Source organism: Carassius auratus, chromosome 36, assembly GCF_003368295.1.
Source record: "Carassius auratus strain Wakin chromosome 36, ASM336829v1, whole genome shotgun sequence".
NCBI lineage: Eukaryota > Metazoa > Chordata > Actinopteri > Cypriniformes > Cyprinidae > Carassius > Carassius auratus.
The window spans coordinates 16,182,408-16,200,610 of NC_039278.1; the positions used below are offsets into that span (position 1 = coordinate 16,182,408).

Genomic DNA, 18,203 nt, shown 5'->3' on the forward strand with positions numbered 1-18,203 from the left:
CTGTTGTTGTAGATTCTATTTCAGGATTAGAAGTATATTGAGTGGTTGATGTCTGCTGGCTTGTTGTTTGTTCTACACTAGATGAGGATTTCTCTGTTGTAGATGAAATGTATTCTGACGTTGTCTGTCCTTCAGTTGTAGAAGAAGGAGTAGAATCTGTTAGGAATGATGTCGTTCCAAGTGTTGAATCACTTTCACTTGTAGATGATTCTATTGTGGTTGTGCTTATAGAAGATACAGTTGTTGTAAATGTTGATGGAGCTGTTGTTGTAGATTCTATTTCAGGATTAGAAGTATATTGAGTGGTTGTAGTCTGCTGGCTTGTTGTTTGTTCTACACTAGATGAGGAAGTCTCTGTTGTCGATGAAGTGAATTCTGCTGTTGTTTGTCTGATTGTTGAAGACGATGGTGAAGATGGAGTAGATTCTGTTGTGTATGAAGTTGTTCCAATTGTCGAATCACTTTCACTTGTAGAAGAATCTACTGAGGTTGTAGTCATAGAAGATGCAGTTGTTGTAAATGTTGATGGAGCTGTTGTTGTAGATTCTATTTCAGGATTAGAAGTATATTGAGTGGTTGTAGTCTGCTGGCTTGTTGTTTGTTCTACACTAGATGAGGATGTCTCTGTTGTAGATGAAGTGTTATTCTGACATTGTCTGTCCTTCAGTTGTAAAGATGGCGAAGATGGAGTAGAATCTGTTGGGAATGATGTTGTTCCCAGTGTTGAATCACTTTCACTTGTAGATGATTCTATTGTGGTTGTGCTCATAGAAGATGCAGTTGTTGTAAATGTTGATGGAGCTGTTGTTGTAGATTCTATTTCAGGATTAGAAGTATATTGAGTGGTTGATGTCTGCTGGCTTGTTGTTTGTTCTACACTAGATGAGGAAGTCTCTGTTGTAGATGAAATGTATTCTGACGTTGTCTGTCCTTCAGTTGTAGAAGAAGGAGTAGAATCTGTTGGGAATGATGTCATTCCAAGTGTTGAATCATTTTCACTTGTAGATGATTCTATTGTGGTTGTGCTCATAGAAGATACAGCTTTTGTAAATGTTGATGGAGCTGAAGATGTAGATTCTGTTTCGGTGGTAGAAGTATTTTGAGTAGATTCTGTCTCCTGGCTTGCTGTTTGTGCTGCAGTGGATGGAGATATTGCTGTTGTAGATGAAGTGAATTCTGCTGTTGTTTGTCTGATTGTTGTAGACGATGGTGAAGATGGCGTAGATTCTGTTGTGTATGAAGTTGTTCCAATTGTCGAATCACTTTCACTTGTAGAAGAATCTACTGTGGTTGTAGTCATAGAAGATGCAGTTGTTGTAAATGTTGATGGAGCTGTTGTTGTAGATTCTATTTCAGGATTAGAAGTATATTGAGTGGTTGGTGTCTGCTGGCTTGTTGTTTGTTCTACACTAGATGAGGATATCTCTGTTGTAGATGAAATGTATTCTGACGTTGTCTGTCCTTCAGTTGTAGAAGATGGAGAAGAATCTGTTGGGAATGATGTCGTTCCAAGTGTTGAATCATTTTCACTTGTAGATGATTCTATTGTGGTTGTGCTCATAGAAGATACAGCTTTTGTAAATGTTGATGGAGCTGAAGATGTAGATTCCGTTTCAGTGGTAGAAGTATTTTGAGTAGGTTCTGTCTCCTGGCTTGTTTTTTGATCAACACTAAATGAAGAAGTCTCTGTTGTATATGAAGTGAATTCTGCTGTTGTTTGTCTGATTGTTGTAGACGATGGTGAAGTTGGAGTAGATTTTGTTGTGTATGAAGTTGTTCCAATTGTCGAATCACTTTCACTTGTAGAAGAATCTATTGTGGTTGTAGTCATAGAAGATGCAGCTGTTGTAAATGTTGATAGAGCTGTTGTTGTAGATTCTATTGCAGTGGCAGAAGTAAATTGAGTTGTTGGTGTCTTCTGGCTTGTTGATTGCGCTGCAGTGGATGGAGATAATGCTGTTGTAGATGAACTGAATTCTGATACACAGACACAGTTAGACAGTGTCTGCTCTATTTACAAATAATTTATATATACAGTACATAAAAACACATAAACCAGTGGGATTACAAGATGGAAATATACCGTATTTTCCGGACTATAAGTCACACTTTTTTTTCATAGTTTGGCTGGTGCTGCGACTTATTGTCAGGTGCGACTTTTTTATCTGAATTAATTTGACATGAACCAAGAGAAAACATTACCGTCTACAGCCGCGAGAGGGCCTCTCTCGCGGCTGGAGATGGTAAGGTTTTCTCTTGGTTCTTGGTTCTAAATAAATGCTACTTATAGTCCAGTGCAACTTATATATGTTTTTCTCCTCGTCATGACGTATTTTTGGACTGATGCGACTTTTACTCAGGTGCGACTTATAGTCTGAAAAATACGGTAGACTAGAAAATATATTTACACTTGCTCTACCCTACGTCCATTACACTGACTCACTGCGGAGTTGCAAGTTTTAACCTTAACAGCTCTTAATTGAAATTTTTCTTAATCTAACCATCCAAGTGCGCCGATTGTGCACTTGGATGGTTAGATGCATGATTGGCTAGTATAACAGTAACTTAATGTCTTTCCAGCATTAAGATAAGTTGATTATTATATTGTATTTTTTTTAAGTAGGATTGTCTCTATTACAAATATGACCGGTCAATGATAAAGAATGATAGCTCCTTTTGTACTGTATTGCATATCAGGGATGACAGATTGATAAAAAGACATGCTAATTATGACTAGATGTAACTTTTATACTTTGCGGTAAATGTGGCTCTCAGTTTCACTTTGCCTTACCAGTGCGGCTAGCATGGAAAAAAAAAGTGAAGACCACTGACAGTCTTACAAACATTTATATACTGTATCCGGTATAAGAATGATATGTTACATTTTGTTATTATGTTACTTTTTCACGGTTTACAATGGCAGGGCCTGCCATGTTGACTTTTTGGCTTGTTGCTTCTGATTGCTCTTTAACCCCGAAGGGGGAAATCCAGATCAAATCCCAGAAGGCGAAATCAAAACAAAATAAATTTAAAAGTTGTTTTGAACAATTTCTTTGTCATCTGAATATTGATTTTAGGTGGGGGGTGGGGGGGGGGGGGTTTGATCAATCTTAAATCGTAAATATTTTTTGTGAAAAAATTTGGATTTTTTATTTTATTTTATTTTTATGCCATATCCACCAGCCCTACTTTGATCTGCTGTGTTGTTTTTTGAAGGATGTGCTTATGGGAAAAGTTAAAATAGTTGTTTGTGTAGATTATTATTGTTAAAGTGAGAATCAGTTTGGGAAGTTGTTGTAACTGCATCATTTTAAAAGTATATTTTTTGTTTAAATTTGACTTTATTTAATTTCCTTATTGACTTTTTAGTCTTGCATGGAGTGTTTACATGTCTTTCATAATTAAGATATTATATATATATATATATTTGTATTAACATTTGTCCAAATACACTAAATTTACATCACAGAGCTTTGTCAGTATTTGTATATTTGTCACATACCACTCTTTGAGTATTTATAGCATGGGTGCTATGAATAAATCGTCAGTGTTTGTGTACTACTTTACTTGATTAAATAACAATTTGACTGTTGACATGTCAAAGATTTTTTAGGCAATTTGTAAGTCAGAGACATTTCATAAAGATTTTGAAGTGCAGGAATATGTGAATAATATTTTTTTCCACATGTTATATACATGATATTTAATATCAATTAAGTTTTAATATCAATTAACTTTTAGCCAAAGCGACTTACAGTGCATTTTTTTTACATTTTAATATTTTTTACCCACAACCTGACACAATGCTCTACACTTGAGCCTCAGGAACTTCACAAAGTAATTAATTATGTTCTGTTATATATCATTATATATTTCAGTCAACTACAGAATATGAAGATGCAATCACATTTTTATTTTACTGCATTAAAATAATGCAGTGTCTTTCTTTTTTCCGTTTAATTTTCTTTTTTCTTCTTTTTTTTTGCCAGCTATTCACATTCTTTAACAAAATGCCAACATATTTGCTGCTTGTTTTTTTTATTATTATTAATCAATTTAATTTTAAACTAAATAATTAAAGCTTTAAATTCTTACCTGAAAATACCAGCAGGACTGAGGCAATAAAGTAATTATTTTTCCAGAAATACATGTTGAGATTGTTCCCGTAGATGGTTCTTTGTTTCAAAATGATTAAAAATAATAATAATAATAAAAATACTTTTGAAGTTTTCTCTTTCCAAAACAATTTGTTAGAAAATATTCAGCCAAATGCACCTGCCATCAGTGTTTCTCCTCTGTTAAATCTGAACATCAACCTGATGATGACGATGTGTGTGTGTTCCCTGCAAACAATAAATGTCATCAGGTATGGGCACTTTTGTGTAAAAAAAAAAAAACTAAGTTCACACCTTGAGTAAACCACACTGATTGGGAGTGAATGTAGTTTTGAAATGCCTGAACAGTTATATGACCTTCACCTGTTACACCCTTCCCAATAAATTCTTAGTACGACCATGCAATAAATCCAAGAGAAGAAAATAAACTTTCTCTTTCATTTATGTAAAACAGATATCAGGTAAAATTGTGTACATAATATAAAATATCCGTTTCAAGTGGCTATTCAAGTTCATGCATTGCAATTTGATTTAAAACTCTCTTTGTGCTTGTACTGTTATCTAACATTTTGTCACTCATGATAAATCTTTTAAGAAAGGGAATAAAACCTAATAATACCTAGTTTATCACTACAGACAAAGCCAAAGATTACCTGAAAGTTCTCAGATCCAACTCTCTCCAAAACGAAACAGGCAGGAGATGAAGCGGACTGGAAGCTGTGTTTTGAGTTGATGCCTTTCTTATTTTCTTAAGTTTTGTTATAGCCCATTAAGTGACGGAGTGGAAAACAATGGTTTTACACTATCATGTTCCATTCTTCATAAACGCATCAGTTTAACAGTTAAACTAAGTCCTGCTATGGAAACAGAAGCTAGTTGGCACCAGTCTTAATAAAAGAAATAAACAAATACTTTGCTATGAGGTTGCTAGGCTATGCATAAATATGGCTTGGGGCACTTCTTCTGTGTAGGTCTATAAGATTGTTTTCCACATGTTTTATCGTCTGCCAAAAAATGAGTCATACATCAGTTTGCTTAATAAATTAATGGCACACCTTTTGTCAACAAGCTGCATGATTTGAGAGATCAATCATGTCCATCACACAAACAATGAAGGACAAGTTATGTGCTGAAATTTAATACTTGAGGCTAGCAACCTTGGTTTGATTTGTTCACGTAACATTCTATAAATAGTGACTTTGTGTTAATCAATATTATATGGCAACCACATGAAAACAATGACTCTACAGTAGGTGTAGAATATGTTCTTGACCTTAGGTCATGTCTTCCACACCTGTTTCCTCAGAAAGATTTTTAAGTCATAGAGAATGTTCATATGCTTTACATAAAACCAAAGGGCACATCCATGAAAATGTCAAGCATAGCATGGAGAAAAAAAAAAAAAAAAACTTTCAAGCTGCACTACATTAGAGTGATATATATATATATATATATATATTTAAAGGAAATTAGATAATTCATCCACTACATACAATGTGTGCTCAAAAAGTTTAGTTAATTGTATTATTAGGCATTTTCAAGAAAGACATGTCTGATCTGGTTTGCTGGTTTTAACTGTAGCCACTAGTGTTTAACTGGTAAACTTAATTTAATTTAACTGGTAAACTTAATTTAATTTAGCTGAGCAGCAGACCAGTCTGAGACTATCTGGAGAGTTTCTTCCTTTTTTTCCAGCATGGTATACAGCAATTTTTATTATTCCAGTAATTGCTTTTTTAAAAAAAAAAGAAACTGGCCAGAGCAAAACCCAGACCTGAACAACTTTTAGCTGGTTTGAAACAGCGTGACTGATTGATGATTTTGACATTAAACTCATTTTTGTTGCATGGAAATCTCTAAAATGAAAAAAAATCACCCTGACTATTAAAAATGCACTATAAACCTGTTTTTAATACACCATCTTTTGTAGCCGGCTTTTATGAGGCATAATAAAAATGTTCTGTACAGATCTGCAGGGTGTTACACATCATATTAAACACAATCCTGAAAGTGTGTAGCAACTTTTGACATCCACTAAACACACACTACACTTACTTTAGTTTTTTTTTTTTTTTTTTTGTCGTGTATGAGACCTTTTCATAATTTCAAGTTTAGTTTGATTAGTTTAAGGCTCCAATGGATTTTATGTTTTAGTGGTCAAAACCTGCAGGTTTTAAAGCATTCTATATGTAGTGTGTTTTCAATAATCATCATCTTTTCTTTTTTCAATTATTAAGCCAAACTGACATCAATGAAGGGGAAAAAAAAGGATGGGTTGTTATAAATCTGATTCATGTTTCCTCATTCCATGTGGACGTGTTACTATGTGCTTAATTTTAATAAAGCAAGCGATTTTTAATAGTGCTTTTAGTTGAACAATGTAAAATTTTTAACTCTTTCAAAATTGTAAATAAAACATTATTGGACTGTTTTACAAGAAAATACTATTTTAATGTTTCTACTTCAAAATGTCATGTTTAATTCAATATGTTGCTTGCAGTTTCTTTGTAATTAGTTGCGAAACTTACCTCTAAACGGCCACATCACTAAATTCAAATAAAAGTATGTCAAGAATTGCTAAAAAAAACATTGATTAATTTTTTTAATCGTACACTGTATAACACAGCTCATCCATAAAACCTTCAGACACGCCATTGATACATTTAATTAAACTATACATAACTTTTACAGTAAAGGAGTTGCACAATTGTGTGTAAACTTTTATAGGTTCTGATCCATTGACCTGTAATGAAACGAGGAAGACTCTTCATTTAAACTCTCAGTGTAGTTTCCTGAGGCCAGATCATTTATTAATTTCTTTTGTTAGCTGATCATTGGTTCTCAGCGACAAATAGATTGAGATAAAGTGTGTTTACAGCAGATTTAATGATTAAAGAATTCACTTTCAATGTCTACATACCCTCATTCATCTTTCAAACTGTGCTCTATTGTATTGGGTAATAAGGAAATTTTAATCAAGTCTGGATGTGTCTGGATGTCTGGAGTTTCAACCTGTGCTGAAGCATATAGCCAAACACTTTTATAACATAAAAAAATCTCAGTTTAACAGAGAAGTACAATGCCATATTATCACTTCTGAGATGCACATAAATCATGAACACTTTATTTTGCATTTACAATGTTTCCTTCTGCTCCACTTGTTCTTGATTGTCTGTTGTCACTTCTTCTATCGAAGCTGCTTTCTGTCTCCGCTCCGCTTCTGTTATTGTCATTGGATGCAGTGGGAAAAATCCAGCCAATCCTATTCAGAGAACACAAGGATCAAAATGTGAGTTATGTGGTAAACCGGTGACTCGCTTACTGCTGTCATCATCTTATTAAAGGAAATAATGAGTAATAAATCTTTAGATTGATGCTCACCTAGAAGTTTGGCCACTGGTTTTGTCGTATGAGCCCCACATGCAATCCAGTACTTGATTCTTTCGTAATTGAAGGCGACAAGTTTTTCATTGTGTATGTTGGGGAGAGGGTCATATGAGCCCAGCTGCTCAATATATTTACTGTCTCTCGCCCGTTTATTATAAGCAGCCACAATGCGGTAGAAAGGTCTATTAGTGGCACCTCCTAATGCCAGCCTGATGACCACATGCCCACCATGATATTTTTTGAGCAGGAAAGATGCTGAGACAAATGCATGAACATGATGTAAGTTTCACACTGGCAATGTTTTTATTGTGGCTTTAATTCAATAACAGTCAGACTACTGGTCCTAGAGGCCTTAACTTATGTCTTCCTAATTTAAACAATTAAACTTGAGATGATGAGTTGAATCTTGTATGTTAAATTAAGAATCAAAATTACCAATAGCTACTTAATAAGAGTAAGAGTAATAAGTAAGTGCATCAAAAATACTTACATAAATGGACCATGATTGACAGATTCTCTGTTGACGACAAAATATAGCCTAGTGAGTAGAAAATATTTTTAGAATCGTCATATATAACCAAATCCTACACTTTAAAAAAAGTCAGTCTTTATAAGAGCATGAAGTTGCGTTCTAGCTATTAAACATATTTCGCGTAAAAATAAAATAAAATAAAATAAAAACCACATACCTTACAAATCCTGTAACTTCATGTAGAAACGGCTGTGATATTGTTTAATATAAGCGTAACGTGCTTGTAATAGGGCTCAAACACAAATAATTATCTACCAAAAGTCAACAACATGACATTCGCAAGGGCGCTGACATTTCTTTTCTACCTCACCGGAAACGTGTTGGATTTGCTCATGAATATTAAGTACGTTACGTCTGTACGTCATTAATATTCATGTGCTGCACTGCGTCAACAGTAGGTGTAATATAATCTTAGCCACTAGGTGGCGATTTTGTTCTATGAAGATCTATTTTGTGTTATGTTTTTTAAATACAAGAATTCACAAATTGTTTGTTTGTTGTTGTTGTTTCATATATATATTATTTTCACACTTTTCTGGCAACCAACTGCACTATATCAAACCAGATTAGACCAGCATGGGAATTCATGCTTCTCTAATTTAGTGTTTTATGATGAAAGCTATTACCATTTTACTTTTAAGGTTAATATTAAAAGTTATAATCATTAAACTTGCCCAGGAAAGCGGAAGTAAGTAAATAAATGAACAGACACATCACAGTGCTTTGATTCAGGGCAAACCAAATGCATCTTGTATGGTGAATCAGCAGAGAAAGTTGAGCTGAACACTCTCATTCTTTTCACTTGTTGGCTGAAGATCTTGTGAAGATCTCATGCTCCTGTGGACTGTAAGACAAGCTTTTACAGCCATAATCATCCGTGACTGTCCTGTCGAGCTTGCTTGGATGAGCAGATAAAATATCAGAAAAAATAGGATTCCCCACTTAAGGACAAAGTCCGTTTAAAACAAGCAAGATCTTGGTATTATAACTATAAGTTTATACATGACAAGGATATAAGCGACTGAACCAGTGCCAAATCATTAAGATATTATGTAATCTATGATCATCCTAGAGGTTCTTTGCTGGGTCATTCTACAGAAATGTCCATTTTAAAATAAAACAATGTGTTGTTTGAACAATTAGACATTCTTGCACCATAAATGTGGCAAAATTTGTTTGTAATTAATTATAAAGAATTCCAAGAACCACAAAACTGCTTCTCCCAACAGCTATGTACAGGGAAAGTGCTTTATTTTGCAGTCAAAATCAGGGTTTTCCATTTAAATTATAATCAAATATAACAACTATCAAATTTATGATATATATGGCATAATAAAATAAAATGCTCAATAAATATTATAAAATATATAATGAAAACAGTGGTCTCCAGGATTTGTGTCAATTGTGTTACCATTTGACAAAAATCTGTCATTTTGTAATAAAAATCATACTGATGACATCTCTTGACTTCCTCCTTCCTGTTTTATAAAGATCTATGAAAAAAGCCCATTTTAAATCCACTGTTTCTTTTCAATTGTCAGAAATTGTCTCATTTAACTCACGATTTCATATGAAGCTTTTAGTTGAGATCACTGGAATGACCTATTTATTGTTAGGGAATTGTAAAAAAAAAAAAAAACTATAATAAAAATGGATTAAACTACTTAATTTAGTAAGTGTGTGCAATGATTGACAACATATGGTTTGATACCTTACAGCAGACATCTCTTTATTTCTTGCATTTTCATTATTTTTCTGTAACTCTGACTACATGTGCTAAAAAAAATCAAGAAAAAATATTTAATAAAATATTTTTTATATTGATAAAGAAGGTAACACCAGTGAAAAAAAAAATGGTTCATGTGGTCTTGAAATAATTGCACAAAAAAGCTAAAGAGAAAAATAATGAAGCTGTCATTTATGTGTTTTCATAAAGTCAAAAGGTAATCTAATAATGTGGTCTAAGTCTAAATGTTAGAAAAATAAAAACATTTTAAGACATTTTGCCATACCAAAAGTGAACGTTTCTGTAGAATGACCCTGCTAATGATACCTCAGAAGAGATGGAAACTAATTTAAACATGCATCAGAAATTTGCTTAAATGAATATAAATACTTTTCAGACCTTCAGAATTAGTTTTAATGCTGATATAGAACTGCACGTTTTTTTTCTGTAGGCTACCAGTTAACTGCATCATTAAAAAACAAAAACGAGAATAAATAGAAACAAACTCAGTTTTGTGTTCAGAACTGTTTTAAATTATAGTTTAATATGTTGGTTAAACAAGTGAACACAGTGGGTCCTATTCAGAATGGAGGTTAAGGGAAAAATTTGAGTAAGTTGTTAACCCTGAAATGAGGGGAAACTCTGGGTTTTCCTTTTCAGAATGGGAGGTTTGTCAAACCCGAGAAAGTAGGTTATATCAAGCCCGTTTCTGAAAGAGAGGTAACTTAGAGATAACTTGGAAGTCATGGCCTAATCAGCGCCGCCGCTCCCACCACGCGCATCACGCACTGTGTATAATTATTTCATTAGCCTATAGAAATATTAGCCACATTTTAGCCATGTATATGTAACAAAAAAGGGGGAACAAAAAATATATTTAATAATATAATTTTGTAATAATATAATTACATATCTAGACTCTCTTATACTCAGAGTCAGTTAACATGATAACTTACTGGTATCTTTTGCCGAGCTCATTCTTCTCAATTTTTCCATCACATATAAAATTAGAAATTATTTTCAATAAAAATAAATAAAGTGTTCTTAAAGTGGAAGTAAAGTGCCTACGAGTGTTTAATAATAATAAAAGTAGTTAAAAGTAGTTACAATAAATATAATCATTTACAATCTGTTATTATAGCATGCTCTTAATGTGCTACAATACTGAGGTGCAAATAGTAGCCTATGTAGGCTATCTTAAAGTAAAAAGTATAATTAGCATCTAATTATTTTTTTAATTAGCCTATTGCAAAGAACTGCTACTTTTAGGCATACGTGGTAAATACAATGTATCATGATTTTCAGTGCAGGCCTAAATAGCATCTTCACTTCATCGTAGTTTTTGCAAAGGGTCCATTTTGTTGAAGTAGAGTCAAAAAACCTTGCTGATTGTTTGTAAAAAATGGTACATTTACTACACCAAAGTGATTTGAACACACCTGAAGCTGTTTAATTATGCCTGTGCAACTAATAATTACGAACTTCCCGGAGGATCTGATGGCAAGGGAAGATCGTATTGTGAAAACATAGGCCTGTATAGTCTTTGCTTTGATGGCAAAAACATGGAATAAGACAGTTTTGGTTACTGTTGTGACACTTCTCATGAATTCAACTGATGATAAATACCTTATTTCATTTTGTTACCTGTCTGTTTTACAGATTTAACTCTTTTAACTGTGTGTGTGTGTGTGTGTGTGTGTGTGTGTACTTGTTTTTCTATTCTGGTGGGGACTGAATACACACAGACTCATGGGGACTCGTGTAACGGTGGGGACCTTAATTGAGGTCCCCACGGGTAAACAAGCTAATAAATTACACAGAATGAAGTTTCTTGAAAATCTAAAAATGTAGAAAGTTTCCTGTGAGGGTTAGGTTTAGGGGTAGGGTTGGTGAAGGACGATAGAAAATACGGTCTGTACAGTATAAAAACCATTACACCTATGGAGAGTCCCCACAAGGATAGCTGACCAGACAAGTGTGTGTGTGTGTGTGTGTGTGTGTGTCTGTGTGTGTGATTTTGTTATTTCATGTAGGGTGAGACAGAGCTCTGGCCTCACATGTCAGGGATCAAATGATCTGTTTTATCTGTTATTGGGTTGTAGACAGATTCACTGAAACTAATTCAGACTGCATGCAAAATGTATCCTGCCACTTTCATCATGGGTAAACAGAGAGTTTCCTTCATTCTGATGAAAAGAGGGATGTCTTAACTGATTAAGACATGTCGGTATGTTTATCACATGCCATTAAGGTTTGTAAGAGTCTCATGACTGCTTTTTATTTTTATTATTATTATTTGAAAACAAAATATAAGCTTAGACTTTAATGTTTGAAAAATGTTTAAGATGTAAGGCCTACATTTCTATATCAAGGGTGCAAACTGAAAATTACATTATTACAGCATTTTGTACATTACACTGAAAAAAAGGTACATACAATTTTCACTCAGAAACTGCTAGTAAATTTCAAAAGTAATTATAAAGAAATGCTTAACATTGATTTAAACATGACATTTTTGAAGTATTAAGCCTTAAATAAAAAAAGTCTTTGTTTTTATATGCAACTTCGAAAATCCTTTTTCTTTCTTTCTTTCTTTCTTTCTTTCTTTCTTTCTTTCTTTCTTTCTTTCTTTTTATGTAGGCTAAGCAGGGGAGGATCTACCGGGGTGGCATGGTGGCAAGAAAGCCTTGCCACCCCTGCTTCCACCCCAGTTGGCAGCAACGAATTAAAGGTTAAGGGCCAATTTGAAAATTTACAAGCGCGAACCTTTCTTGATTCGTGATCCCGCTCCGAACTCCCGAACTGATTCAAATGATTCGTGATCCCGCTCTGAACTACCGAACTGATTCAAATGATTTGCGATTCCCAAACTGACTCAAATGATTCGCGATCACGCTTTGAACTCCCGAACTGACTCAAATGATTCGCGGACCCGCTACGAACTCCCGAACTGACTCAAATGATTCGCGAATCCGCTCCGAACTCTCGAACTGATTCAAATGATTCGCGATCCCCCTCTGAACTCCCGAACTGACTCAAATGATTCGCGAACCTGCTCCGAACTTCCGAACTGATTCAAATGATTTGCGATCCCCAAACTGACTCAAATGATTCGCGAACCCGCTCCGAACTCCCGAACTGACTCAAATGATTCGCGATCGGGCTCCGAACTCCCATACTGAATAAAATGATTCGCGATCCCCATAACTGATTCAAATGATTCGCGATCCCCAAACTGACTCAAATGATTCTCGATCCCGCTCCGAACTCCCGAACTGACTCAACCTGCCTAGGGCACCAACTCCCAGAGGGGGCACCATCCCAGTTGCTCAAAAAAAAAAAAAAAAACTTCCTCCATTCTCCCATCCGCGCTTGCGACCGCTCGCAACTTATGTTTGCGGCTGAATGTTCATAATTGATGGATGAATCCTTAACCCCTGAGGCTAAGTAAAGATTAAATATGAAGTGATGGCATGTAAACCAAGCAACTGTCATAAGAACATGAATGACCCCACAAAATGACACTTTTGTTTCTTTTTTAATTACACCCACAAAAACTCCTCAAATCCACTCAGTTGTGTGTGTGTGTGTGTGTGTGTGTGTGTGTGTGTGTGTGTTCCAAGTTCAAGTGTGACAAAAGTCACAAAGCCTCATGTTATTCCAATGGTCACTCGATTTTTAAACAATATAACTTTAAACAATGAGCTTTGTGACATTTTGACCCAAGGGATGGAAGAGAGTTTAAGCAATGTGCAGGTGACGTGAATTATATGTTGAAAGAAATGTAATACATGTTTTTGAGATGCCACATTTAGATAATTGTAAGTGGCCTTATACAGAGCTGCATAGATTTGTTCAGGAAGATGAGGGAAACAAATCATTCTCATTTACTTTATCAAACCAGTATCAAACCATTTAGATTTAATGCAATTAAAAGTCAATAATTAAAATATTCTAACAGAAAAAAGAAGCTAATAAGACTGTTGGTCTATTGTACTAATGGCAGCATCTTTGAAAAAGCTGTAATTTTGTAACATTACAATTAAAAAAAAATGTTTTATACTTATATAATATAAACAGTGTTAGTGGCCTTGTATTTTTTTCTTGGAGGATGATGGAAACATCTTTCTCATTCACTTCAATAAAGCAGTGTCAAACATTTAAGATTTATTGCAGTTATGAGTAAATTATGAAATTAATTAAGCTGTAATTAAGTCTTGATTAAGTCTTAAAGCTATAAGACTACTAAAATGTCAATGAAAATCATTACATTTGTAACATTTACTTAATAATCGCTGTTTCTCGTTATGTAACCATACATTTAACTTCATATGAACTTAAAAAATAGACTTTATCAAACAATGTTCATGCGAAAGATTCCTGAGAAGCCATGATCAGATCAGTGTAAGTGGCCTTATATACATAGATTTGTCCTGGAGGCTGATGGAAACAAATCATTCTCTTTGACTTTAAAGGGCTTTATGGATGTAAAAAGCTTTTTTTGAGTAAGGCAGATTAGATGAGCTCTCCGCTCCTCTTCATAATTGGCCTTTAGCTGAGAGGGGCGTTCAGGCCAGACAGTGGCAGCATAGGATAGTCACACTTCATTAAAGATAAGAGCTTTCACCCCGATGTTTAAGAAGGATTCTTAACTCACTGTGACCTCCCTGCTGGGTCGCGACCTGATCACACTCTGGAGTGTCCAGACCCTGCTTGAGCGAGCAAGTTCAAGAGGTCAGACTCCTGTTTGCAAGACGCAAGAGGATCTGGCGCGAGCCTGTCTGTTTGGTTGAAGTTTCTGAGATCACAAAGAAAGTTTTGTAGAAAACCAAGGTCGTATTCTTCAAAAACATGCATAAATCTAATGACTGGAGTGCTATAAATCTTTCTCATACCATGAGAAAAAGATGAAAAGAGCATCTATGGTTTGAAAAAGATTGAAAAGAAGTCTGCTTTTGCTTCTTTATCGTGCCACAGATTTCTTAGATTTTTAAATATCTGACAGTTTTTTTAAAACAGAATAGAGTGGGTTCATTTTAAAGAAAATTGCAATTTTATCCCACCACAAGGATGTCAAAAGGGGTAATCAGGAACCCAGCAGGATCTTAATTTGGGTCAATAGATCTTGATATCAAAATGTAATTAAAATATTCATGAGCATGTCGCAATGAAAACATGCATTTGGGTTGATTTTAGTATGCTTATTTATTTTTCTGAGAAAAAAAAAAAAAGTAAAAACAAAGCTACCAGACAAAGCTGGATTGTTCTGTTGGGCACTTCTGGTAATAGAAGTTTAATGTTGCGCCAATATGTCAATATCTGCACTTAATATATTTGCACATTTTGAAGATTATTAGTGCAGGGCATTGCCTTTCTGACTTTTTAAGCAATATTGGATTCTGCTGGTCTTATAGCACAAACAAGCTACTTTTCCATTGCTCACTCTAAACATGGTCTAAAGAAGCACCCTGACATTCCATATAGATTTATACATATTAAGCTAGATTCATTTGAAATATCTTTGTATTTAAATGACAAAGACAGGTGACACGTCTGCTTTCAGGTGATAAGGCATTTTGGCAATACAGAGGACTATCTTTTCAACTGCTGTTTACCAAGAAGTGTCTAAAATGTCTGCAGCTTGCCTTGATCAGCCCCCACATTCCTGTTCTCCTTAAGGAGTCCCCTCAAACACGAGGGGTTCTTCTCCACTACTCCAATCCATCTCTGCAATCCAGCAGGCCTCCTACTGCGCCTCCTCTAAAGCCTGTCAGAGGGGGTGTCTCCAGCTAGCTGCATGTGCTTGCAGGCATGTAAGTGTATACTTCTGCCTTCAATATAAACTCTGTTTGCTTAGGAATTGCAACATCTACTTTTTTTAAAACTGCACATGCTCCAAAACAATGTGAACGTGAGAAATGATGCATGTTGCAACATGGCAATGGCTTCACTTTCATAGAGAAGTCTGCAATACTTTTGTGAGCAAACTTGTAGTTTGACTCAAATTCATGGTGGATTAAGAAACAGGTTAAAAACAGAAAAGAAAAAAGGGATAGATTTAGCCTGAATTAGCCATCCTGTTGCTCAAACATTAGAGCATGTTGCCAGCCAGGGTCATGGGTTCGATTCTCATAACCCATGTCCCATTTTTCAAAACGCTTATAAATCATACAGAATGAGTTTTTTTGAGAAAGTAAAAATGCACAAAGTTTCCTGTGAGGGTTAGGGTTAGGTGTAGGGTTGGTAAAGGGCGATAAAATATACAGTTTGTACAGTATAAAAACCATTACGCCTACGGGATTAACACACTTTTCACCAAAAAAAAAAAATAATAATAATTGTGTGTGTGTGTGTATGTGTGTGTGTATATATATATATATATATATATATATATATATATATATATATATATATATATATATATATATATATATATATATATATATATATTTAAATATTATTAGCTTCTATTTTAAACCAATTTAGTTTTTATTTTAAAATATTCAGTTTTAGTTACCAAATGAAATATAGTTTTTAAATTTTATTTTATTGCAGTTAACGTTTATTTCAAGTAATGAAAATGCATTTGTATGGTTTTATATAACTGTAATAACTGTATTAAATTTAAAGTATTAAATTCAAATTATAGCTAGAAAAAGCTCTGTATGAACCATTGGATGGGGTGGCCATGCAAAATTCAGTTCGAGTACATTCTTTAGTTTTTGACATAGTTATCAGCTCAATCTTGCTTCTGTAATACTTGCATTCTTCCTTGAGTCTGTGTATGTGTGTGCATTTTCATGTGCCTCATTCCTCATAGAGAGAGAAACTGTGAAGTTAAACAAGCAGCAACCCTGTCCACACACCCAACTCCTAACACACTTTCGCTCTCTTCGTCTGATAAAATAATTCAGCTTGGGAAGCAATAACACATTGTGATAATTCTCAGCAGATGTGAGCATGCCATAGCAAGTTAACAAGAGTCTGTGGGGAGTGTGGACATGGTGAAGGAGAGAGGAAGAGGCCTACCAGGCTGCGGTTGTGTACCGGGTTCCCCAGTGCTTCTTAAACCTGGCAGCAAATACTGGAGCTCATCCAGTGTCTATATACACATTCACCTCAGATCCAGCACAGGTTCCTCAAATGTATGAAAGGCTGAAGATTCCTGGAGTTGAGAAAATGACCGCAAAACACAGAGCCAAAATAGCCTGTTCTAGTTCTGGTTTCTTTTGCCCATTGCTTGTGCTATTAAGAAACGTGCTTCAAGTATCAAGTATCACACATTATTTTTAAAGAAAATAGAAAATGTTTCCATTGCAAGCAGGATGTAAAACCGATTTGCACCATATTTTGTGACAGTTAAGCTATATCGCCTGCTAGTGGACATGCATTCATTTACACTATGCATTCTATCCAATAAGATTGTCAAAGATCACACATGTGATCTTGCTTTATTTCAGCATTTGAAAATTGTAACAATTAGGCCTAACGCATACATAATCCACAGTTGTTTAAAAGCTTTATTTCGATAAATTAGATAGTTTTGGTGGCCATACTTTATTTTGTTATCATGAGTTGCATCCTAGAAATATATATTTTTATTTTTATTTTTTTAGCTTTGTTCTTTTAGATTCATTTTGGCCTGTTTTCAATTGTCTTTCCACTTTACGTGATAGTAAGCTTCTTAAACGAGTTCATCCACTCTTTAGACAAAGATTTTTTTTTTTTTGAATGTTTAGATTATTGCAAAAATCTTCATACTCGTTTGAAAACGTATAACTTTTTTCTTTTCTTTTCAATTGTAGGAAATATTCCGGAATGGTATGTTTAAAATAATAACATTACAAATAGAGATTTGTAATGTTAAAGATAAAGCTAAAATATATCCTCTAAATAATCCACTCAAGGATTGCATATCAATTATCCACGCTCAGCTCTACCGGATATTAACTTTAAAGTTTCATGTTTTCCTAGCATTATCCATGACATCACAAAATCTGAGCATTTTCACCGGCATGTCATTGCTTTTACTTTTTCTAACTGTAGCCTATTCCAAACGAACTAACATCTGCATTCATAGCAGTGTCAAACATTGCAGCTACAACGTTTTTCTATGATCATATTTCGTTATATGTTGTCAAACAATTATTTTATTCGCTTTGGAGAGTTAAATAGCAACGCTTTAACAATATCATACAAGAAGAGATACATGCCAGTAAGTAGCTGTGTCATTTGTGAAAAGTTAACTTTTCTCAATCCAAATCCTGGAGTTCTGTTTTACAGTCATCAGTATGCTGCACCTAATCAGCAGTGCGTCTCTGACCCGCGCGCAGCTCACCAGACCCGGACACTGCGGGTCAGAGCTCCGCTGCTGGGCACCAGGTCCTTCCTTACCGGCGCATCTGCATGTGAAATCGCCATTTCACCCCGCCACACTCCCTAA

General features: G+C 34.7%; 1 protein-coding gene across 1 annotated transcript; it reads right to left on the bottom strand.

The window, feature by feature from the left end:
* Positions 1-7,249: 7,249 nt before the first annotated feature.
* Positions 7,250-10,738, bottom strand: mrps16 (mitochondrial ribosomal protein S16). Its single transcript, XM_026222056.1, has 3 exons — positions 10,717-10,738; positions 7,497-7,757; positions 7,250-7,377 (listed from the first exon to the last, which is right to left on the bottom strand). The coding sequence occupies exons 1-3, from the start codon at positions 10,736-10,738 to the stop codon at positions 7,250-7,252; spliced, it is 411 nt and encodes a 136-aa protein (XP_026077841.1).
* Positions 10,739-18,203: the final 7,465 nt, after the last annotated feature.